This window comes from Diachasmimorpha longicaudata, chromosome 12, assembly GCF_034640455.1.
Source record: "Diachasmimorpha longicaudata isolate KC_UGA_2023 chromosome 12, iyDiaLong2, whole genome shotgun sequence".
NCBI lineage: Eukaryota > Metazoa > Arthropoda > Insecta > Hymenoptera > Braconidae > Diachasmimorpha > Diachasmimorpha longicaudata.
In genome coordinates this window covers 1,189,559-1,215,326 of record NC_087236.1, presented here as the reverse complement: position 1 = coordinate 1,215,326, position 25,768 = coordinate 1,189,559, and the positions used below count along the sequence as shown (strand labels likewise).

At 39.4% G+C, this 25,768-nt stretch overlaps 2 protein-coding genes across 2 annotated transcripts; both read right to left on the bottom strand.

Moving 5' to 3' along the window:
• Positions 1-246: 246 nt before the first annotated feature.
• On the bottom strand, positions 247-3,461 carry LOC135168144 (uncharacterized). The gene is made up of 6 exons (XM_064132067.1): positions 3,354-3,461; positions 2,431-3,262; positions 2,075-2,290; positions 1,483-2,023; positions 330-1,399; positions 247-272 (listed from the first exon to the last, which is right to left on the bottom strand). The coding sequence occupies exons 1-6, from the start codon at positions 3,459-3,461 to the stop codon at positions 247-249; spliced, it is 2,793 nt and encodes a 930-aa protein (XP_063988137.1).
• Positions 3,462-12,275: 8,814 nt separating this feature from the next.
• Positions 12,276-16,336, bottom strand: LOC135168143 (uncharacterized). The gene is made up of 7 exons (XM_064132066.1): positions 16,211-16,336; positions 16,072-16,160; positions 15,508-16,015; positions 14,608-15,359; positions 14,015-14,559; positions 12,602-13,735; positions 12,276-12,532 (listed from the first exon to the last, which is right to left on the bottom strand). Exons 1-7 carry the CDS (start codon positions 16,334-16,336, stop codon positions 12,276-12,278), a joined length of 3,411 nt encoding a protein of 1,136 aa, XP_063988136.1.
• Positions 16,337-25,768: the final 9,432 nt, after the last annotated feature.

The following is a 25,768-nucleotide window of genomic DNA, read 5'->3' as shown; positions in this document are numbered from 1 at the left end:
AATATATCGAAAGAAAACCGAACACGATTTGATTCACACTTATTTTATTTATTAATATGATGATAATGTGGCATTTACCATTTTGGAGAATTGCACATATCACAAACCAACGGATATTAGTTTAAAAGGAGAACAAGTTCAAAGGTCTTGTCTCGAAAGAGTCTTAACGGGTAGCTAAACTTAGAAATATATCGTATACTATTGCCTCAGATTATAAGGGAGTGAGGGAAGAGGATGTTTTTTTTTTCATTTACAAACTCGGTAATTATAAACTAGGATATTGGTACAACATTAAATAGGTTTTATAGTCTCTTAAATAGTTATTGTACATGAGATGAAAAAGGAATCAATTAGTAGTATCATTTTGCGATCTAAGGTCTTCAGAAATTTCCGAATTTCATGAAGGGGGGAGAGTCTCTTTTTGTGTAATCCACTAATTAGTTTTAGACGGGACTGCTCATGGGTAGGACAGTTCCACAACACGCGATCCAAATCTTGAACCGGGTCACCGCATTCACAGGCCGCAGACCCAACGCAGCCAACCCTTTTCAAAGAGCCGGCCAGGCTGTAGTGATTCGCCCTGGCCTTATTCACCCACGAGACAGTCCTTCTGTGCAGTTTGGGAAACCGAGAATACCAAGGCTTCCCGCCACTTTTATAATAGTGCTCGAAATAGTTTATTCCATTGAAAACACTCATTTCTAATATCTTTATTTCTGTGTTCGTAAAAAACTCTCCTGTATACCCCTCAGTAAAATCCGTGAAGGGAAGCAAGATCTCCCTATTAAATGGGTAGGATGTTGCACTCCCGGCGAGATGATCCGCCTCTTCGTTTCCATCAATACCAGTATGGGGTGGAACCCATGCAAATTTAATTGAATCTGGCCTGTTTACACACTTCTCTTGAACATTGAGTACATATTTATTGGCTCTAATATTGATAATTGGTTTTGATAAATATTGAAGAGCACTGAGTGAATCGCTAACAATCAAAAATTTTAGGTCAGGATGAGCATCAACTATTTTCATTGCTTCACTGAGTGCTAAGCACTCTGCTGTATAGATAGAGGCTATAGGATTCATATTAACGCTAATATTTATGTCCAGAAATGGGCAATGACATGCTGCCCCAACCGCAATCCCACCTTTTCTCTTACTCCTATCAGTATAAATTCTGATGAATTCAGAGGACCGTTGAAAAAGAACTGGATTAGGGTTGGACCCAGATCCAGCCACCCTCCTGACAACATGACCTGATTCATCATCAAAGGTTGGGGAGCTTATTAAACAACTATAATTGACATTGAAAATATTGTAATGTGGATCTGTGTGTAGAGAAGGCAATATTACTGAAATTTCTTGTATGCATTGTTTCATCAATTTTGGTCTAGTGATAGGTCTGTTGAGATAATATTTTGTGATTGTGGATGAGACTTGGAGATCAGTATTCGACATGATTTACTCTCTCCAAGGAGTACACACCTAGGCGTTGAATTCCTGTAACCTAATGCAAAGCGTATGGCTGCATATGGGATTTTCTCCAATTTATCCAAATGAGAATTGAAAGACGGGATGTACATGAACAATCCATACTCTATTATTGAACGAACAAATGCTTTGTACATCATGGTGAGAGTAATTGGATCAGATCCCCACCAAGTGCCTCTAATGAATTTAACCATATTTAGAGTTTTTAGAGAGAGTCTAAGAACTTTTTCAAGATGAGGTTTGAATGTGAGTTTCTGATCAAAGATGAGCCCAAGAAAACGAGCTGTTGGATTACATCTCACTTCGTGTCCTCCAATGGTTATAACAGAATTGTGGGGAGGTATGCGTCTTTTATTGAAATGGATCATTTCCGTCTTGTGAGGTGCCAGAGCGAGAGCCAGATTTTTGAGATTTTGATCAATAATTTTCACTGAATATTCTATAATTCTCAAGCTTCTCGGAACAGAGGGGGAAGAATAGTAGAGAGCGATGTCATCGGCAAATTGGGAATCAATAACTCCCATGGGGAGACCCTCTGTAATTTGCGACACATAGATAATATATAAAAGAGGAGATAAAACTCCACCTTGTGGAACTCCCTTATATACTGTTCTGAGTATGATATTACATTGAGATGTGATTGATCTTTCCCGTGACAGAAATTTGACATATTTAATCATAGTGGTTGTACAGCCAATTAATGCAAGTTTATCTAGGAGAATATTGATGTCTACATTGTCGAAGGCAGATTTTATGTCAAGAAAACCCGCTATGGTTTCGCGATTTCTAGCTAAATTTTCATCTACTTGCAAGAAAAGTTTGTACGATTGTTATAGCAAGATCGGCCTTTACGAAATCCACTTTGCGTAGGCGGAAGGACATCTTTTTCCACCCACCACTGAAGACGATTTTTAATCATGGTTTCCAGTAGTTAGGCCAAACATGATGAGGGAGCAATTGGACGAACTCCACATCCATTAGGTTTGGGTGTGAAATGGATGAATTGTGTGGTCCATTCCTCAGGGAAACTTCCAGTAGAGTACATATCGTTGTAAATATCCAACAGAGTTAATTGGTACTTAGGAGAGAGTCTTTTCAAAACCTCATAGGTAATGCCATCCAGACCTGAGGAAGAGTTCATTTTGCGAGAAGAAAGAGCCATACTACATTCAGCATAGTTAAATGGAGAATTCAAAATGTCATTCTCCTGATAGATCGCTAAATACTCGGGATCAGTGGAGCACCAAGGAGGAGCCAGAGTATCCAAAGCCTCAGGAATACAGCTAACGTATTGAAAATGGTTCTGTTTGTTGAGGGAATAATTGTTGACCCATGCATTTTTAAGGATTTTACATTTATTCCAACTATAGGTCGCAGTTTTCCTAATGTCCACCGTTTCTGAAAAGTTTTTAAAGTTTTCTTTTCTCTTTTGTTGGAATAATTTTCTGGTTTTAATAACAGACTCCCGGTAAAGATTATGATGTTCCTCCGACTTTGCGTAGGACCACTTCTTGTAAGCAGCCCTTCTCGATATCTTAGCCTTATCACAATCAGCATCCCACCATGCCACAGGATTTCTATGTTGTTCAGGAAGGACTTTCTTTCTACGCGGGGCAAATTTCTGTATTTTATTCAAGAGATGATCAACAAAGAATTTATATTTTGCAGGAGGAGTTAAATTATCATATTCTAATTGTAGGAATTTCGGATATGTGTCATTTAGCTCCATAGTGAGCTCCTCCCACCTAGTTTCAACTGAGGTCAACTTAAATGTCTTTATGATAGATATGTTTCTGTATTGTAAGTTTTATATACAAAGGAAAATGATCCAATCCCAGAGTCTCATCCCTAACCACTACATGTACCATATCAGCGAACGATGAAGTCGAGAGAACTAGATCTATATTAGATTTGCTGCGCTCATCCTCCGGAGTATTAGTATCAGTGTTAAGTAAAACCAAACCATGGCGCATTATGCTATTGTAAAGTCGTAATCCATCAGTTTGGTCATACGACAATTCGATGACTGGTGGTGAGCATTGAGGTCACCAACAATCACAGCGTCGCCCAGAGAATCAGCAATACTAGCAATTTTATCCCATTCTTCTTGGGATAAAATAGGATTGGGCGGTCTATACAATGCAAATAAATGAAATGATGAGTTCGTATTGGTTATTTTGGGTGCTACATATTCTAGGCTAGGTACACGTATGTTGTTATCAAACATTCTTTGATAGTATTGAATATATGTTACATTTGTACTTTTATATATGAGTGCTGCCATCACACGGGGAAATGGGTGATGCAGATTGATTTGACTCACGAGAGCGTGAATAATAAAAAGTAAGCGAGTAAAAACAAAAAGGTGTATCGTTATATTATAAATGAAGTAAAGAATATATAATAAACATTTAAAGTGTCTCAACTACAAAATTATTCTAACATGGTAGCACAACGTGGTTTCTAGATTAAAGAAAGTTGGTGATAGTTGAAAAGAATTGAAAATTACGTAAAAATCTCAGACGCAGAGAAAACGTGGTAAAACTAACAGAAGAAGATGGCGTCAATTGAAAAAAATGATGGTGTACACATTCCAATATTTGATGGGACTGATTATCAAAGTTATAAAATGAGGTTATTTATGTATTTAAAAATGAAAAAATGTAAAACAGTGGTAGAACGAGAGAAAATAACTGAGGGAGAACACCCAGATGATCATGACAAGTGGGACGAAGACGATACAAAGGCGTCAACATATATATATATATGGTACAGTTAGCAACAAGCAGCTAGAGTATCTTAAGGGTATTAATTCAGCATACGGTATGATAAAGAAATTTGACAAGATGTACTTAAGAGAGTTGACGGCATTACAGATAATTCAAAGAAACGTGTAACGGTTTTCCTATGGCCTCAGCGAAAACTCAATGCCCTAACATCCAAATATCTCGACTATCCATAAACCTGGCCAAACCATTACCTTCGTTCTCGTAATCCGACAAATCCGTAACGCCAAAAACTCAATACATAAACGGGACCTCGGGGAAAATTAACAGCTCAATAATCCTCCCTTACATAATTTTAGGGCGCCAGCCGATTTTTGACTACGCGGAATCGACGAACCGCAGATAAGCCAGACTTCAATCAAAAATGATTGCTAATTATCCCCCAAGATCCTCTAACGACAAAAACGGAATTCGAAAACCTCTCTCGGAAATGTGGATTACGAGGGTACGGGACTGCGCGGTTTCTCAGTGTGTGGGTCGTGGAGGGAGGGGTGGATTCGTGGACGAGAAAAACAAGAACAATGAAAACCCATGATCGGAATCGAAATCGAGGGTCTCATCCTTAATTCTAGATGATGGATAGGCGTAGGCTAATAATGGACAATAAATGGTTGATTCGAATTTGATTAATCGTCAATAATTTATTCTTAATCCTCATAATTTAATATATTAAATGACAACAATTCAGTCTAGGAGATCCGGACTTTTTAGAATTAAATAATTAAAGGGATCCCTTGTGAATTTATTCAACTCTGGAAGTTATTCAAAACATCCCCCTTTAGTCGGGTTACGTGGATGACGAGTCAGGGATTAGACACGAATCTGAGAGAGAGAGAGAGAGAGAGAGAGAAGAGGTACAGGTAGCGTGAAACCGAGAGAGGGCGAGATAGGTAGCTTACCGGATTTTTCAGAGCGAGTGCGGTTATGAAGGCATTTCAACAATAGGTAGCTCGCGGTATTAATAATTAATTCCTTCGGAACGGAACTGATCCATAACGGGAATTATTATCGAATTAAGATAGCTGTCGATTAATTTGATGAATTATAATAAACTATGTGATGGAACGCATAACGATACCACTTCGTGGGGTCGAGACTCATTTTTAATACTTCAAATAACGAGTTGGTCACATTCAACGTGCGCAATTAATTCGAGTCGCCGATAATTCGTCAAATACACCATTTGTACCGCCATTTGTGTCATTCACCGATATCGCCCGCTTTCCTGCCTAAATTCGATAGCTACGATTTCTAATTCTAGGTAGCTTACTTTTTAGTTAGCGAAGATATTCGAATCCGTCAATTTCTTCTTTTCCGATTTCAAATCTTTACTTGATCTCCTTGTGGGAATTCCAACCATAATTTTTAATCAACGTAGCAAAAAGATAACGTCCCCATGCGCAACCGGAATTCCACACTTTTAACAATTATCAGGTAGCATAGGTAGCGTAGATAACACGAAAAGGTAGCTGCGTCAATCGCCTTGGCGAGACGCCTTACTCGTCCTCCTTGAACCAAATCTTTTTATTTTTTTTTTAAACTTAAGGTAACATTTTGATTCCTAGTAAATAAGGTAGCGTTTCCAGGCGTTTGGAAAGTTCTCGATCCTCCAAATAGCTGGTCCTGTCGTTGACGTCCTTGAAGTGAGGTAGCGACGCAATTTCGAGCCACGCAGGTTAACTCGAGAATTCAGCACTCATTTCCCGCGGTAACACCACTGTAATATATACACTGGTACTTACCATCTCTGGAGAGTCGCGTTGAGCCGATTTCTCCATTGATTGGGATGTTGCTGGATTCTTCCGGACGATTCTTACCGGGAGTTTCTCGGGAGACGATGTTCAACGTGTCACGGTGTAACAAGAACTCGAATGGCGGAACCTCGTGTCCCCGTTCATACCTGTTGCGTCGCGGTGGGGAATTTTGCGGATTCGCCCATGCGGCGCTGGCGCGGTGGTGGCAAGGCGTACTATCGTTCGCAGGACAAGGGCGCGACATATTCAAAACTCTTAAATACTACAGGTTTCTTTCTTTATTATTTTTCTTAGCTTATTATCTCTAATCCATATTTTATAATAATTAGCTGATTACCTGGAATTTTCGAGTGGTTTTTGACTCTGTTCGCGACTCGCATCAGGGAGTTTTCTGTCAAAGGTACTCTCCGGAGAGGAGTTAGGACTTTCGCAACGCAAACCGTACCTAAACCGTAAAATTGTACCCAAATGGCGATCCGCTTCAACAATTGGGTGATTGTTTCTGCGGCCTTCCAACTGAACGCCCTAACACTCTCACACAAGGGAGCGCGAGCATTTCAACCCGACCTCTATACTCACATGACCGATAAACCCACAGAAGGGTTGCAGGTAACACCGGGCGGCACATTATCTCGGCCATGGGTATTCCACCGTGTTATCCTGGCCCTCAACCGGATTTCTCGCGAAGAGACCTCCAGGTATCAGCTCAATAATATTGACTCTAATTCAAAACTTTATACTTATTTCCTCAAATGGTAAACCAATCCGTGATTTTCATTTTATCCTCTTATTTTCCAGCATTTTATTTGCCGTGAAGCGACCTTTCTTGCTGCCCAAAGTCCCTAAAACATAATACTCATTAGGTAGCAACCGTTAGATCTAATTTCGGTTTTCCGCGAGGTTTATTCCGCCGGATTTAGGTAGCAGGTAACTCTAATCCATTTCTATTGCGAAAAGGTAGCTTTTATTTATTCTAATCGCGAAATACTAAAGTAGCTTGGATTATGATTTTTCCCGGATTTTGAAGGTAGCTCGGTGGTCTCTATTAGTTTCTCTCTCTCTCTCTCTTAGTCTAATAAATACCCTTTTGTTATTCGCAGTCGGAGGTGACGGGATGGCTTGAAATTCCGTCACAAACGATTTAGACAAAATAAAACTACAAAATTATTCGAATGTGGATGAATTTTTCGACACATTTGGAAAAGCAGTAAAGAGATTAATAGATGCAGATGCAACAGTTACAGAGCAAGAGGTATTAAATTATATGTTGACCGCTCTTCCATCATGATATAGTTATGTTGGAGATATCATAGATGTACTACCAGAGGAAGAAAGAACTGTTGAATATCTGAAAAGCAAAATAAAAGTAAATGCACAAAGAGAAAAAAATCACGATAAGAAACCAGATGAGGTTATGAGATCAAACGCCTTCAACACCAAGGTGCAGGACCAGCGAACGTGTTACGGTTCTAGCAAGCATGGTCATCTACAAAGAGACTGTAGAAACTTAAACGGACGAGGAAGAAGTGAATCAAGTCGAGGAAATTCATACACACGTGGCAACTACATAGGAATCCATAGAGGCAACTTCAGAGGCAACTACAGAGGAAACTACAGAGGAAACTTCAGAAATAATGCTCAAGGAGAAGTGAACACCACATCCAGGTATTCCGAAAATCGAAATAATTCAGAGCCATGAAGGCCACCAAAATTGGAAAAATTCGTACAGCATTAAGAGTAAATAACAAAGAGTTTGAAGTAATTATGAATGATGTTTTCCTTGTTAAAGACATGAGACAAAATTTAATGAGTTATGCTAAAATAACTAATAATAATAATACGATAATTTCACATGATAATGTTGCTGAAATTTATAATATGAGAAATGAAAAGATTGGCATTGCGAAAAAAATAAATAATATTTATCGATTAACAAGTTTTAGTAAAGAGCCTTATAAGAGTCCAGAGATAAACAACAGTCAATGTTCAGATAATGAGAAAATGTCTGTACAAGAGAGGTGGCATAGGACCTTGGGTCACGTAAATTTTGCTTATTTAAACACCTTGAGTAAAAAAAGAATTGATAACTGGCATGCCTACAAATATAGAGAGAAAACAAATGAAGTGTGTTACATGTATTGAATGCAAAATGCACAATGTACCTTTTAAGAATGAACGACGAAAAGCGAAAGAAATATTAGAGATTATTCATACTGATGTACATGGGCCACATGCAACTGTTGGAGTTAACGGTGAAAAATATTTCGTATCATTTATAGATGACTACAGTAAGTTAGCAAAAGTTTATACTATTAAATCAAAATTACAAGTTTATGATTGTTCAGTCGATTATGTAAATCTCGTGGAAAATAAAACTGGTAAGAGAGTAAAAATTCTGAGGCGCGATAATGGGACAGAATATAAGAATCATAAAGTTTTTGACTTTGTAAAAGAAAGAGGAATACAATTTGAGCCATGTCCTCCGTATGTACATGAATTAAATGGAACAGCAGAAAAATTTAAAGAACCATTATGGATTCAGGGAGATGTTTATTGAAAGAAGCAAGAGTAGATAAAATATAATGGCCTGAAATAATCAAAACTGCTACATATCTTAAAAATAGAACACTAGCAAACACAATGGAAGTTAAAACTCCTTATGAAATATTTTGTGGAGAAAAACCAAATGAAAATTATTTACGTATTTATGGTAGTCGTGTATTTGTGAGAATTTCAGAAGCATTGAGACATTCAAAATGGGATGATAAGGCAAAATTGGGCGTACTATTGGGTTACACAGAAGTCAGTTATAGGGTCTTGATAAATAACAAAATAATGAACGTAAGACATGTTGACATTGTGAATGATGATGTAAAGTACATCGGCTTAAAAGTAGATGATAATTATGAAGAGTCAAGGAAGACTGAGCAGGTAAAGGAAGATGAAAATCTTGACGAATATGTGATGGATAATAGCAAAATAGAGTCTGATTATGATTCAGCAGAATCAACAAGCGATAATTATAATAATCCTAATACAGCACAGGTCCCGCGAAGATCAGAAAGAGATTGGAACCCAAATCCAAAATATAATGATGAAGATTTTGTTAATTATTGTATTTTTGTAAATTGTTGTGATATCAACGTACCAAATAATTCTGAAGAGGCGATTGAGAGTGATGAGTGTGAACAATGGCAAGAGGCGATGAACAGAGAAATCAAAAGTATTGAAATTAATAAAACATGGAGTCTAGTAAATAAGCCAAAAGAAAAAAAACAATTGATGTAAAATGGATCTATAAGAAAAAGCCAAACGATATTTACAAAGCAAGGCTGGTAGTTAGAGGTTTTCAACAAAGAGAACAAGTCGAGAATACGTATTCACCAGTAGCCAAAATGGAGACATTGAAAATTCTTCTATCTTATTGTTGTCAAGAGTCATTGAATGTACAGCAAATGGATGTGGAGACAGCGTTTTCAAATGGTGAAATAATGTCTGAAATTTACGTAAATCACCCTCCAGGGTTCGATGACGGTACAGAGAGAATAGATAAATTGCATAAATCCTCATGTGGGTTGAGAGAGAGTCCAAGAGCTTGGTATGATTGCTTTCATAAATTTATCGAGGAATTAAATTTCAAAAGAAGTAAACATGATTATTGTTTGTACTCAAATGATCAAGAAGACAATCCTATTTATATTATAATTTTTATTGATGATATACTCATTTGTTGCAAAGATATTATGAAAATTAAAGAAATAAAATCAAAATTATCAAGAAAATTTAGAATGAAAGACATGGGTGAAGTAAACAGTTACATTGGTATCGAAATTAAGTATGATGTTGACAGTAAAATCATGTCTTTAAGTCAAGAAAAATATATTGAATCATTGGTAAAGAAAGAATGATACTCCTTAGAAAATGCAAAATTATATAGGACACCAATGGAATTAAATCTAAAAATTGAGCTTGCTAAGCAAATTGAAGAAGAAGTTAAATATCGAAATATAATTGGTGAATTATTATACATAAGTACAGGCACAAGACCAGATATAGCTTTTAGCATAAATTACTTGAGTCGTTTCCAAAATTGTTATGATAGAACACACTTTCAGTATGCTATGAGAATTTTGAAATATGTATATCTCACAAAAAATGTTAAATTAACTTATACTAAATCACAGAGTGCTGAAAAATTGGATTGTTTAGTAGACGCAGATTGGGCAGGTGATATTGTCGACAGAAAGTCTACTTCAGGATATGTTTTAAGACTGTTTAATAATGCAATACACTGGAAATCACGCAAGCAAAAATCAGTGACTAAGTCATCAACAGCTGCAGAGTATGTAGCTTTATCAGATGCATTACCAGAAGTGAATTTTATTCGAGGGTGAGTGGAAGAAGTATTTAAAATGGTTTTCGACAAGCCTTCTAAAATGTATGCACATAATTCAGGGGCAGTAGCGATAGCAAAAAGTGGAAATTTGTCAAAAAGAGCCAAACACATTAAGTTCAGTACCACTCAGTATTCGAGAATTATGAAGCAAGGAAAATTGATATTATAAAAATAGATACTGAAAACAATATTGCTGATATTTTCACAAAGTCACTGGGAAAGGTAAAATTCATTAAATTGAGAGTAAAATTCATTATTGAGAGGATTTTTATATATGAGTGCTGCCATCACACGGGGAAATGGGTGATGCAGATTGATTTGACTCACGAGAGCGTGAATAATGAAAAGTAAGCGAGTAAACACAAAAAGGTGAATCGTTATATTATAAATGAAGTAAAGAATATATAATAAACATTTAAAGTGTCTCAACTACAAAATTATTCTAACAGATAGGCAAGTTGATTTCTAAATCCAACAAGGATTCCGCCTCTGGGTGCATGGGCCCTATCCTCTCTTATAATTTTAAACCCAGGTACTGTGATACGCCACTGATTATTGGTTCTCTGAATTTATGATGAAGATGTGTTTGTGAAAAGCAATTTATTTTTTGAGTATTCCAATTATTTATTTATTAATTATTTTTAATATATAATAGTTTATTATTGTTTATTATTATTTAATATATAATAGTTTTAAAAACGGATATCAAATTATGTTATATAAATTATCGAGAGAGTCTGTCTGATAATTTGAATATTGAACGTAACCGATACGGTGTAGTTCCTAACTTAGAAAAAAGTACTATAATATAATTTGTATCAAAAATGTTGGGATGGTGTCTAAAGGCACGGACCTAGAGGAGAGGCGCGTAGGAGTATATTGCCCGTAATAAAATGCCTTTAAGAAGATGGGAAATGTCCGGGAAAGTTTCGGTCGTAGTTGAGGAGGGACGAGGGATTATAATCATATTCCCGAAACCCCCATATAAACTAAATGTCGAAATCGTTGGGAAAAAATTCATTAACGAGAACTAAGTGTTGTTTTTAGTGGACATAATAAATGATTTGCTCGATGGATTTAGAATTTTAAAACCATTAAGCCGGGGCTTTTATGTCTAACCTCTGATTTCCGGGGAAACAAAATGTACAATAAAGCAATTTTTTCTGCGACAGAACAGACTACCCCGTTGACTAATTATTTAATCAATGAAAAATGTGGATTAAATTACGAGAGAATATAGTTATCTTATTTAAGCTCTTATTCTGATTGGTCGTTGATGATCGGCAATGGAGCAAGTTTTTTCACATTGCGGTCGAAAATTCCCTTGGCTGTCTTGACGGTGACAGCAAGGATAATGCCATCGGCTCCTGGATATACCTTCACGATACGTCCTAGGGCCCACTGGAGTGCGGGTAGATTGTCTTCCTTCAAGAGCACTATTGTGCCTTCCTGAAGATGATGTTCTCCCTTTCTCCACTTGGATCGAAGGCTGAGTCCACTGATATATTCCCGATGCTAACGGGTCCAGAAATGTTGTTTTAATTTCGGAATATGCTGCCATGATGACAGTCGATTCGTTGGAATATCAGTGAAGTCTTGTTGCCTTGGACAGGTGAGCGACTCTCCAATCAAAAAGTGGCCAGGAGTAAGAGCCAACAAGTCGTTAGGGTCGGACGACATTGGAGCCAGCGGTCGAGAGTTAAACACAGCTTCAATCTCGATAACCAGCGTGTTAAATCCCTCGAAGGTGAGCAGCTCGTCCGTGATGGTCCGATACATATGATACTTGAAGGACTTTACAGCTCCTTCCCATAAACCTCCAAAGTGTGGTGATAAGGGAGGGATGAAGTGCTAGTGAATATGCTTTGTTGTCAACCACGACTGGAGTGTCTTCTGATGCTCTTCCGACTTGAAGAGTTCATATATCTCCTTCAGTGCGTTATTGGCACCGATGAAGTTTGTGCCGTTGTCCGAGAGAATATTTCGGCAGCATCCGCGTCCGGTGATGAATCTCCGTAGGGCCGCGAAGAAAGCCTCCGTTGTGAGATCACTTACGACCTCCAGATGGACGGCCTTTACGCAAGGCACACGAAAACAGCGACATAGACCTTGACGCGGCTACGGTTCCGAAATTTCTTCTCTTTAACGAAGAAGAGACCACAGTAGTCGACACCTACGTTTGTAAATGGGCATGACTCCGTGACTCTGGCTGTCGGTAGATTGCCCATGACATAATCGACTGCTGGTGGATTGAGCCTCGTGCATATCATTGCCTAAGTGCATATCATTGCACTTATGAATGATACGGCGCACCGAGTTTCGACCGTCCAGTGGCCAGTACTGTTGTCTAATGTAGTAGAGTGTTGCTTGATGGCTAGCATGTAGCTGGGACACGTGGGCTTCCTCAATGATAAGGTTGGTGACTGGATGAGACTTAGGCAGAATGATCGGATGACGTTGTTCATATGGAATCATAGCCCTTTGTAGTCTGCCTCCCACTTTGATGAGTCCATCCTTATCCAAAAATGGGCTCAGTTTGGAAACCTTGGCCAATTCTCCGTTTTTCGCTCCTTTGTCCGCAGTACTTTCGAGAGCACGTTTAAGGGAATGAAGAGCCTCTGCTTGCAGCCAATATATTATGGCCTGTTGAGCGGTGATCAGCTCATCTGCTGCGAGGGCGTCCTTCCTCTTCATTCTAAAACGTAGACAGACAGCAATTACCCTTTGTAATTTCAAAATGGAAGAGTACCATTGCAGAGGATGTTGCTGTCGTCCACTATAGGCCACATGACAAAATCTCTTCTTCATCTCTGATGGTGGACGTGAAAATTGGAGATCCATAGCCGGCCACCTGTTTTCCTCTGCTTGAAGCCACGAGGGACCCTCAAACCAAATATTGGAGGTGATGAAATCCTTGATGTCCTGTCCACGGGATACGAGATCAGTTGGATTCTCATGAGTCCTTACGTGTCTCCAATCAGCTGGTTCAGAACTTGCCTGAATGTTTGCCACACGATTGGAGACGAAGGTCTGTAATTGATGTGTTATGCCCCGAAATTCCATAACGTTAGAGTTTTCTAATCCAGAGAATACGAGGACACGAAAGTGGCACGTATTATTCGGAATGCAAAACATATGAAGAAAGACAAATAAAAGACATGAATATATGTGGATAAATCCACGTATATTCAACATATGTAGATAACTGGGGCGCAGCGTCAGCGCTTTACGCGTCGAACTGGCCTCCAGCGCGTCATCGTGCGATGTAATACGAATCCACGAGATAATAAATACTCGAGGACTCGTATTCTCTGGGCCAGTTATCCGAATACTATTCATAAGGAGTTACTTCTTTTGTACTTATACTCGCCTGATACTTTCTGTCTCAGAGCGAGTCCTTAATTGTTAATAAACTTGGGAAACAATCAATAAAGGTGGCTATCAATCAAAGATATCTGCTCCTATCCTCTATCCGCGAGTGATAGAGGATAGGAGCAGATGTGCTGGTATGTGGATCCAGTGAAGAACGATGGTGGAATCAGTCCAGTAAACAATCTGATCGATGTTGATGGTCATAGTCCTTTTGATACCTTGCATGAGCTTGATGAGCAACTGTGCCCCACAAAGTTCGAGTTTCGGAATAGCTAATCGTTTGAGAGGCGCAACACGAGACTTTGCACAAAGCAGTGCAGTGTTGACCTCCCCATTACTTCCTCCTGAACGAAGGTAGACACATGCTCCATAGGCTTCTTCGCTGGCATCGCTGAATCCATGAAGTTGGATTTCTCTGAACCTTTCTTGGAGTACCAGGCGTGGGAAGGTCATCTTGCTGATCAAGTGAAGTTGATCGTAGAATTGAAACCATTCGTTTTGAACCTCAGATGGAAGTGGTGTGTCCCAGCCTATTTTCAGCGTCCAGATTTTTTGCGTGATCATCTTGGGTCTATTGACAACTGGTGATAGAAGACCAAGAGGATCGAAGATTTTTGCAGTTTCGGATAAAACGAAGCGCTTGGTAATTATGGCATTCGTTGATATCTTAGCTGTATACGTGACGGTGTCCCCTGCGGAGTTCCAGTAAATCCCCAGACTTTTTAAGGTGGTAGAGTCTCCAATCTGCAGATGTCGATTAACTCTGTCTGGTGCCAAGTCGGCCAAGATTGATGGATCGTTGGAGGCTCACTGTCTGAGGTTGAATCCGCCAAGCTTCACTAAATTATTGAGACGTTCTCGCAATTGAACAGCTTCTTCTCTTGTCTGTGTCCCAGTGAGCAGATCATCGACGTACAGGTCACGCTGGAGTACCTTTGCTGCGACTGGGTACCGATGGCCCTCATCGTTGGCAAGTTGATGAAGACATCGAATTGCCAGGTATGGAGCTGCCGAGAGTCCAAATGTCACCGTGTTTAGTTCAAAGGTTCTCACTGGCTCCTTTCCATTGTGCCACAGGATTCGCTGATATAGTCGATCTTCAGGACGTACGAGAACTTGCCTGCACATCTTCTCGATATCACCTGTAAGCACATATGGATACAGACGGAACCGGAGAAGGAGCGAGAATATGTCGTCTTGGATTGTAGGTCCGACATGTAGAGTCTCGTTCAGAGACACTCCGGTGTTGGTCTTCGATGAGCCGTCAAAGACAGCACGGACCTTGGTTGTGGTGCTGCTCTCGTTTATCACAGCATGATGTGGCAGATAATACCCAAATTGTGATAAGTCTCTTCCCGTGACTTCTGTGGGGTGGCCAAGGTCGAGGTATTCCTGGATGACAGCATGATAATGTCCTTTGAGCTCAGCATTTCCATCCAGCCTTCGTTCCAATGACTTCAGTCGGCAAAAAGCTCTTGATCTTGATTCTCCGATCAGAGCTTTTTTTCCGTTAAACAGCAAAGCGACAATGTACCTGCCGCAATTATCGCGTTTGACGTTCTCCTGGAAGTGTTGGTCGCATTCTCAATTATCGCTGGTTGAAGATGGAGTGGTGTCAGCTTCTTCAATTTCCCAAAACTTGGTGAGATCGACGTCAAGGCTGGAGGTGTTGAGTGCGTGGCATATGCGTTGACGCGCTTCCTCCAATTACCCAGCCGAGCAGAGTCTGCTGAAAATACAGCTCTAATTGATCCGCTGGCGTGAGTTTTCTTTTGCCTTCACCGAGAAGTGAGAGTGTTAGCTCTGATCCAAGGAGCATGTCGACGGATGCAGGACAATGAAAATCAGGATCAGCAAGGATTATATTGACTGGAATCCTTATCTTTTTGTGGTCTAGAGATTGATCGGGAATGGCTTGTGTGATGACAGAAAATGTTAAAAAGTCAAGTGTCCTCTCATACTCACTTATCCGAGAACGTATCGTTGCTCTAACCAAGTATCTTGTTGATGTGTTGGTGTCGTTCAGAGCTCCAATGTGTACAGCAAATGGCTTCAGTGGTAGATTCAGCGAGACTGCCAGACCTTGTCTAATGAAATTGGTGGTCGACCGCGTGTCTAGAAGTACTCGGCATCTGACAGGTTGTCTGAGAATGTTGAGTACGTTAATTTGAGCGGTGGCCGTCAGATCGCATGTAGAGGAATTAACAATCAGAGCGGTTCTTCGAATGGATGAGCCTTGTGCTGAATCTAGTCATTGTTGTGTTGGAGCTGACACCGTCTCACTGGATCTGTGCAGAAGAGTATGATGCCTCCACTTGCAGATTCGGCAGTCTGTTGTGGATGTGCACACGGAGGATGTATGCCCTGGTTTAAGGCAGTTAATGCAGTGGTTGGTTGATTTACCCTTGACGAACCTCTGATCTGGTGCGAGACCGCTGAAGACTGGACACTTGCTGAGGTGACGATGTGATGTCTCGCAGTGGAGGATGCAGGACGATGCTGTTAATGATGGGGTTGATGCTGCTGGAGCTATCGGTCATGTAGCAAAGGCCTGTCTCCGGGGCTTCTTCTGGTTCCTCTTATCAGAAATTGATCTCTCTGATGAGGTTGATGGGTAGCCCTTAAATGATGCTGTTCTAGCATTATGACACATCGTTCTTGCTTCGAGAAATTCTAACAGTTGTTTGTATGTTGGCAAGTCTACTCCCTGAGTATTGAGCTCCCATTGCCAAATGGTCTCCTGTGCTAGCTTCTGAGTGATGAGATCAGTGAGCGGGACATCCCAATACGCAACCTTTTGTCCAAGCGTTTGCAATGCTTGAATGTGTCGGTTCATCACATCAACTAGTTTTCCCAATTCTGATGGAGAGTCCCGTGGTAATGGCGGGTAGTCTCTCAGGATAGCCCAATGTTTGCGAAGAATCTTCTTTTTACAGTCGTATTTCTTCTTGAGGATGCCGATCGCTATTACGTAATTTTCCTCTGTTATGGCTAGTGAGCTAATTACTGCAGCCGCTCCTCCCTTGAGCAATCCTCGTAGCTATTGGAACTTCTGTACGGCTTCGAAATCTGTGTTGTCGTGGATAACGCTCGAGTATGCATCCCAGAATGTTGGGAATTCTTCCATTGCCCCATCGACGTCAGGGACCCTGATCTCGGGTAGACGAGGTCGACAAGGTAGATTGTGGACGACTGTTCGTGGTGCTGGTGCTGGAGACTACGATATTGAAGATGCTCTGGATCTCTGCAGCTCGTGCGGGTCGAGGAGTTCCAGAGCATCTCCAACAACAGCATCAAAGAAATCCTCTAACTCGAATTGTTTCTGTACCTCGTTTTCGTCTAACTCCTCTAGTCATTCCTGGATCTCTGGGAGAGTCTTGAAGCGATCCTTGAGTCGTTGAAGAGCAGCCCGTAGTTGATAAGGCTTCCGATCTTCCTTGGGAGTGATTCGATACATTTCCACAATTGAGGTGAAGTTGGTGATGGCAGCTTGTATTGAACCACGCCTTCCCCGAAGGGTGGAAGGTTCTGCTTCTTTGGTGATGTTGGCTCCGGTCATTGTAGTGTGGTGGTAGAGGTAATTCACTGATTACGTAACTTTACACTTTTTTGGTCGCCGATATTCACTACCGAATTCAAATTATTTGATATCCGGCTCGAAGGACCAAAAATTATGTACACTCGTTCACTGAATTTATGATGAAAATGTGTTTGTGAAAAGCAATTTATTTTTTGAGTATTCCAATTATTTATTTATTAATTATTTTTAATATATAATAGCTTTAAAAAACGGATATCAAATTAAGTTATATAAATTATCGAGAGAGTTTGTCTGATAATTTGAATATTGAGCGTGTTCCGGCGAGAGCGCAAAAAACCGGTGTAGAGGGGGATGCGGGTTAACGGAGGAGAATAACTGGGACATGAGAGGCACTGGGTTTTGTCACTAAAAAACTATTTATTTTCACGTCCCTGGTGGTTAACAACTATTAAAAAATACAATTATACAGTTGTGCCTTGCACACGAGCCGCGAACAACACTTCGTTATAGAACGCGGTAGAGGGATCATAAGTCTGGTGACAGAGAAATGCCGATGGTTAACGGTCACCACGAGAGCACGTTACAAAGTCACTCCCGGAACGTCCGAGAGAAAAACCTCCGGAAACATCGAACGTTCCAGATTCGATTCGAACGTTCCCGTAGAGTCACCGGAAACGGTGATAAGGACAGCGCCTCAGGTGCGTAGCTACGCACCTGAATGCCAGCGCGGCCGGTCAAGCAGACCTCGCCCAGGAGGTGCTGCCGCCCTTGGCCATATGAGGCTGACGCCTCAATAGAGCGTAACCGATACGGTGTAGTTCCTAACTTAGAAAAAAACACTATAATATAATTTGTATCAAAAATGTTGGGATGTTGTCGAAAGGCACGGACCTAGTGGAGAGGCGCGTAGGAGTATATTGCCCGTAATAAAATGCCTTTAAGAAGATGGGAAATGTCCGGGAAAGTTTCGGTGGTACTTGAGGAGGGACGAGGGATTATCACCATATTCCCGAACCCCCCATATAAACTAAATGTCGGAAATGTCGAAATCGTTGGGAAAAAATTCATTAACGAAAACTAAGTGTTTTTTTTAGTGGGCATAATAAATGATTTGCTCGATGGATTTAGAATTTTAAAACCATTAAACCGGGGCTTTTATGTTTTGAAACCTCTGATTTCCGGGGAAAGAAAATGTACAATAAAGCAATTTTTTCTGCGACAGAACAGATTATGATGATCTAATAATGTTTCAGTACAAAAAATAATAATATCAAATTCTTTTGCAATTGCTAATATCTCATGATATCTTAATTGAAAACTCCGTCAATTCCAACGCAATATTTTCAATTCTAGAGATACTATTTTCTCCGTAGATTGAAGAATTGGAAGTTGTTGTGTGTGAGATTGCATAAGTGAATTGAGGATGTGCAATCTGTTACACTGCGTGTAACATGAGGCTAGTTTATCTTGAGGTATGTCGGGAGCATTGTGACGAAGAACCCCGCTCTTGGCGTCATTTTTAACGGATTTTTTGGATCCATGCGCTATTGGGGAAAGATTTCCGTCACTCACATTGTGGTCAGAGATGAGAGTGGGTGTAGGGGAGGTGGAAAGGATTATGTTAGATTAGTTTGGCGTACAAAGTTGCATTGCTACTTTTGACATTTCCTTATTGCTATCTTGTAACATATCTAGGGATGAAAGTGAGTTCTTAATGATAACATTGATGTTATTGATTATTCGGGTGGACCTGGACTTGTCGCTCTTTGAAGGAAGTACAGCATATACTTCTTTAAGTAATGAGATTAAACCCTCAAGATCACTTGTGTACTCAAGTGTTATGTCTTTAATATCTGTTACACCTAGAGTTGAGTCAAAGAAATTTTGCAGTTGCTTATGGTTTAGAGGGTATTTCTTTACAGAGAAATCAAAAAATATTTTCACTTCTTCCCAATTAAGTTCTACCTGATTAGTTGTTTTCTCGATAATTTTGGGTTTTTTCCTCTTGCAATGGAAATCTCCTGTTGACTCAGTCGAAGGTGTCTCACTGGTGAGTGAGCTTCCCTCCGGTGTATCTTCATTCCGGGCATCTTCATTGTTTTCGGACATGTCCTGATGAGTGGTTGTCTAGGATGAGTTCGTAATCGAGTGAGCTCTTTTTTTTCATTTTTGAGAAAACTTTCCGAAGGTTTGGCGAAGAGGGGGTAAAATCTATTTCTGCCTTCCCTACTATAGTCATTCTGTTTACCAACATTTTTAATCCCTTCCAACTTCTCCTGAATAGGTGGTAGGCTAGGAAAACCTTCTTTTTCAGGAAGGGGATCTTCCAGATTTACTCCTTCCTTACTAGTGATGCCAATCAGAGGTAATTGTGAATGTGAATCGATTTTATTCGGGCAGTGTTTGGAAATATGACCCTCAAGTTTGCAATCAAAACAAACAACTCTATCGGTAGAAAAAAAATCCAGTATTGTTTGTTTCGATGGGGAATTTGTGTTCTCCATTTCAGCCTGTTTACATCATCTGGAGAGATATGAGCCTGTCGTTTGAAACTTCCGACGTGGCTTATTTCTCTGTCCTCAAGTCCACAACGAAGTGAAGTTATCGGGAACAAGAGATTGATGTACATTTTGGCAAACTCATGTTCGATTACAGTATCTGTAATGTATGGTTGACATGAAATAATCACACGTTTATTTCTGGTAATGTATGGTCTCACAGGAATCTTCACGCCATTCACAAGGTCAGATTTCTTGGAATTAACAATGTCATCGACAGCAGATTTACAATCGAGGTATACACAAACTCGATTGTCCAGCAATTTTCCCAGCTCTCTTTATTTTTGAAGGAGCAACAATTTTTTTTAGGGCAATGATATAGGTCTCAAATTAAGCTTCAGTAACGGTATCAATGATAATAGCTTGTTCCTCCATTGGTTCTAGAGAGGTTTGTACAGCCCCTGCGTACCCACCAATATGGGACCGTGAAGATGTGGGGCAGTCCATTTTCACTGGAGCGGGAATCTCTAGAGACAGAGATCACACACAGAAAGGAACACCCTTCTCTCTGATGAGAAGATTAACATAAATTTTATAACTATAACTATTGTCTATCACTTTTGTTGCATACCAATCGTTCATTAATAATATTACCCCTACAAAATAATTATATTTATTGATGTCAATTTCGAATGGGAAAAATGGACACTTCGCGATGAAAATATAGGAAATTGTTTGTTGAAACGTTATTTCTAAATCACCACCTCGAGGGAATTCCCCAAGAAAAACATCTGCTGAACACTCAAAACCTTTAACATCATCTCGGAACCAGTCCCACCAATTATGTCATAAACAGGGTAAAATTCATTTTGAAAAATCCTTCAGGCACTTCTATAAATCAAGATAAATCGTTACCTATTAAAAAAAAGGGTTTCTACCAAAATTTCCCTCGTTCCGCTTATTTTACAGCTTGATCCTTTGCTACCGGTCAGCAATCTCCTCACAAGCCTCGGGACCGCAACGGGACCTGGGAATTCCCCTTATTAAAAACCCAAAGGTCGAAGAGCAAAAATTCTTCTCCTTGCATGCAGACCCTCCTACAGAAACCTCCCACCAATCAAAAATGCAATTTTCATCCCTTCTTAAAATTTAGGAAACTAGTTACCCCTCTCGGGAAGTAATTGAGGAGAGGGTGTAGGGAAAAAGAAGTCAGTACCAAGTAGGCAAACAATCGAACCACATCGCGAGTGTCCAAGTTCTTCCCAAGACTTCTTTTTGAGATTAGCTTCGATGATCAGAGTTGGTCCCATTAGAAAAACCTAGGTCTTTTTATAAACCCATAATAACAGTGCAAATGTAAAAAATTCAAACTTGTGATTAAATGAAAGGTGAAATCAACCCATAAGTGCATTTTTATTCTTGTTCAAACACCCGTGACAACTGTCAGTAAGATAAAATTTAAAATAAACAAATGAATACCAAAAAACGCAAACAAAGGAAATTCATAAAAATAAAAGTTTAGTCATTAATTCTTTCGAGTGAAATTAATTTATTAACTCGAAAGTGTCACAATCATTTTCTCGATTGCTGGCACAACTTTCAACTGTAAATGAATTCAAAGAAACAACCAATAGGATAGATAATGGCACAAGTCACTGTGGGAAATTACTTTCACTTTGGGAGCGATAAGTAAACACATCCGATCAGTACAGATGTCAACACCCGAATCGGGAGAGGATGGTCTTTTCTAACGGAGAGGGTAGAGAAAATTTTATTGGTCTTTTATTGAGGATTGAAGGAATAATAAAAGTAAAAATTCCGCACGATCTCCGTGGGTATGTTTAGGGATGAACATCGAGTTTGGGAAGAAAAAGGCTGTCCACTGAAGAGCTTTTAAGAAAGGGAAGAGTTTTGGTATGAGGTAATTTCTACCTGAAACCCAAAACGAGACAAATTATGACCGTTTATAACTACTAAGCGCAAAATTGAATTTAAGGGATTTTAGTAATCCACAGCACATTAGGGAAAACCTGAGAAACGTAAAAGGTCGTCTTAATTTTTTACATGTAATGTTCACGACCGAACAAGATGAGTAGGCCTATTAGGACACTCACTTGAAACAAAGGATAAGTTACTTTTCTTTTAATAACGTGTGATTATTATAATGAGAAAAAGTAAAATAATAGGAATGAGGAAAGCAAATAAATATTCCCTGGAAAGTCGCACGGAGTGATTTTCTTGATGACAGTCATCCAGTACTGATCCGAATCTATGTTCATGATTTCCTAGCCAACTGCGTAATCTTATAGTTCGATTATAGGCGCATTGTTATCGATAGCGATTCTACACAAAATAAATGCCCACAAATCATGGACGTTGTTTTTTGCTTCTACATATATTTTCATCGCTGAGTGCGCTATATTAATCGAAAGTTCCGCATACAACGTTAAATTAGATTCGTCATCTATCCATTCGATTACATGATCGTAACGACGTAACTTACGATTGCAATTCACTATTTCTTTCGATTTCTCAAGAGCACCCGAGGATTGAATACGCTAGTGATTCCAAGTTGGATTTTCGAATGAAAAAATCACAATTGCTCTACGACAGAGTTCATATTCTTAAGTGACATGATGTTGGACATCAACTACGTATGTTTTCATTATTTCTGGTTCTGCTTCGAGAGATTTCTTATAGGGTGGTACTATAGTTGCATAACTTTTTTGGCAGAATTTGGAAGTGTTAGTTATGGGAAATTGTAATATTCACGCTTACAAAATTTTTTAGGAAGGAAGATTTTTACGTTGCCATCTATTGGATTTCTGCAGATGCAACAATTCGTTAATTCCCCTGCACATTTAATACATGTAGTGGTGTCACCACAAGAGATGAAAGCAATTTTTAAACTGCATTCGAAGCATAATCTGCATCGGACTGTAATATCTGCTTGTGTGTCGTCTGTTATCCCACATCGACATACTTCTTCAACGGGTCATGGTTTTCTAAATACTGTTGCATACATGATTTTGGTAACCGAGGTTCTCATTCTTCAAATTTTTCGTCCATAGGTAGCTAAAACTAGACTTCTTTGCCATCCCCGGGTTACTCTAGACGATAATATATTTTTATGCGTAACGGTATGTCATCCGGAAATCCCCGTAATGGTACGCTGCCACACGATATATCTCTAATAGATCTCCAACGAGGTTCGTATTGGATATGTATGTCGCGAGAGATATCGTTCGATGCAAACTTTTCGATCTCGATGCCACAGTTAAAACATATGATTGTCTCATTCTCACCGTTATGATAGAATCCGGCTGCAGCGAGTGTTCTGGAGTTTCAGGAAGATTAGGCCTTTGCATTCGTGGCCAATCATCGTAGCTTCGGAGTCGTATCAACTACCCCCTGTAGGCCATTCTTCTAGAATGTCATTTTCCTTTTTCAAATAACGAATTTGAGCAGAAATATTTCAGATTAAAAGGAAAATTTTCGATATGTTTATTATACTTTTATTTTCGCAGGTGCATTAATTATTTGTTTATAAATATATTCATAAGCTTTGTTGAAATGTTCATTTTTTTAATCATAGAATTTTAGTTTTCAAATTAAATAACAAGGTTCGTAATATCTTTGTAATGAAGATCCCTTATGGAATGAATTCTGAAGTCTGACCCCACGTTGATCGTACTACTGTTTTGATGCTAATCAAATTAGGAGAAAGAAAACAATTTCACTTTTTTTAAAACGGCATTATTCCCGGTTTCAACGCAAGACCAAATGGACTCCTAGATGAATTAAAATATTCATAGTTGTGTTGTATACCTGATTATTTTAGTTATCTATAAATATTCTTTGCATATATAATTCGCTAGGTTTGTCCTCAAATAACCCCATGGGCTTCATCCCAGCCAATTCATTGATTATTATTTCCGACATGTGTTCGACACTTGGGACAATCTACCCGATCATAAATGAACCTGTGGGCCCGTTCCCTCATTACTTAAAAATAGCCGGATCCTCCTTTTCTCCCATCACTTCCTTCAATTCAGTTCCTCGGGCTAATTTCTTGCATTAACAGACAATCCTCCGGCCTTCCCCCAAGCGTAATAAAACCTTAGGAAATCCCAAGTCTTCTCCTCTGATATCACGTACCCGAGAATTTTCCCTTGACGTCACCACCCAAACCTTCTTCATGCTTCCTTCGCTCCCTCATGTACATAAAACTGAAGACATGCAAAAATTATTTAGTTGAAAATATAACGTAGTCAGCATAACATCTACTTTAGTAAATCTCTTCTCGATCAACGACTAATCTGAATATCGCACTACATATAAATTCAACATTATTTCTGTAATAAATATCAATTAATTTTAATATGAAACTGTGCATAAGTTTATTATTCGGGAATTTAACAGTTCCACGAATCTGGTCTATCACGGGACTCGCCATCGGAAAATAATGGATCAGATTTCATTATTTTGGTTGCATTTTCATCGTATTTTGGCATTTCGAATTCAGTCAGTCTACTGTTTAATAAAGTCGGGTCATTCGGTGAATGAAAAAAAGGACGTGTAAGAGCTGCTTCATGATCTGTACCAGTACATTAGTTTAATATCTATGCACCACCGATACAACGCATGCATGTTTGATTATCTGTATAGATTAGTCCTGCTTTGCGTGAACTTTACGGAGATCAGGATCTTTCATTAGGCAATTGTCAATAGTTCGGGATGGACTTGTCCAATATTTATAGCATTGATTAGGCCTAAACATGACACGAATGTGGATTAGCGGAATTAATTAGTTGCGTATGCGTCGAAGAGCCATCCCGATGAAATGGATATAAGTCTGGAATTGAAGGGGGTAGTGTGGTAACTAAAGGGCAGTTTGATATCGAATGTTTTTTCGTATATGATCCCCAGGTAACCATAGAGTCAATTTAATCCGATAACTGAAATATATTATTTCATCATCCTCGCCAATCATCACGGAAAACTCCTTCGATTTGAAACGATCCCGCCCAGGTACATTTCAATGGAGGCCGTATTTTTTCATGATGTACCATTCATTAACGATTTGGGAACGTCAATAATTATAGAAGTCTCGAATGACCCTATTGTCAAATTATATATTATCGTGCTCCCTAATGAGTAAGACCCCCGGTTTATAAACGTCTTTCTACTTAACAAATTCAGGTCACGTCCTGGGTCGATGACTGCTGAATATTTCTGGTGGCTTATTTCCACATCCTTCATTTGCTTTCCTCATGGTGACTGGAACGATGCGTAAGATATTTTCTTCTTGCCTGACTTGGCTGAACATCTCGCTGGGACGTGGCCGAAAGCTTTACACTTGCAGAACTTTTCTCCTTTATCTTTATAAGGACACTCCCTACTAAGATGATTTTCTTCTCCACAATTAAAAAAATATCTAATCTTGGTACTTCTAACTGAAGCTCGGTTTTATGAATTTTTTCATGTCGTCCACTTTAACACTTTTTGTTGTCAACCTCATCTCGGCCTTGATTGTTTCGTACTCGGAACCCCGCTCCGTGAGATCCCTAATTGCCTTTGCGCCATATAGCGTATTTTTATTAACTGGATCATCTGGAATGTCGGTCACGATGTATTATATCACTGAACACCCATCAATGTCACCTTGGACTCTAATATCCATGATTTTATGAATGTATACTTGGAACGATTCATCTGGTGTCTTTTTACAGTTCGTCGATTCTTGGTAAATTTTATAGTTGTCAATTATCTCTGTTTTGAAACGTATAAACATATGCCACGAAGATCTCACTCACTCGGTGAATTCGCGTATATGTCGCGCACGCGAAATTAATCGGATGCGCTTTTAATAACTGAAAAGAATACTGTACTTGTGTAAAATCTTAAGTTTATTTTTACCAAGTTTTCGAAAC

Excerpts from the sequence above, each read along its gene's own strand:
- LOC135168144 (XM_064132067.1), bottom strand. The coding sequence starts at position 3,461 with ATGCGCCATGGTTTGGTTTTACTTAACACTGATACTAATACTCCGGAG. Across the intron at positions 1,400-1,482 it reads TACAGGAATTCAACGCCTAG|ACCTATCACTAGACCAAAAT; the intron begins GTGTGTACTCCT and ends TTATCTCAACAG. Across the intron at positions 273-329 it reads TGATTCCTTTTTCATCTCAT|TTTATAATTACCGAGTTTGT; the intron begins GTACAATAACTA and ends CCAATATCCTAG.
- LOC135168143 (XM_064132066.1), bottom strand. The coding sequence starts at position 16,336 with ATGACCGATAGCTCCAGCAGCATCAACCCCATCATTAACAGCATCGTC. Across the intron at positions 13,736-14,014 it reads GCTCATCAAGCTCATGCAAG|AGAATACGAGTCCTCGAGTA; the intron begins GTATCAAAAGGA and ends TAACTGGCCCAG. Across the intron at positions 12,533-12,601 it reads AGTCATGCCCATTTACAAAC|GTCTATGTCGCTGTTTTCGT; the intron begins GTAGGTGTCGAC and ends AGCCGCGTCAAG.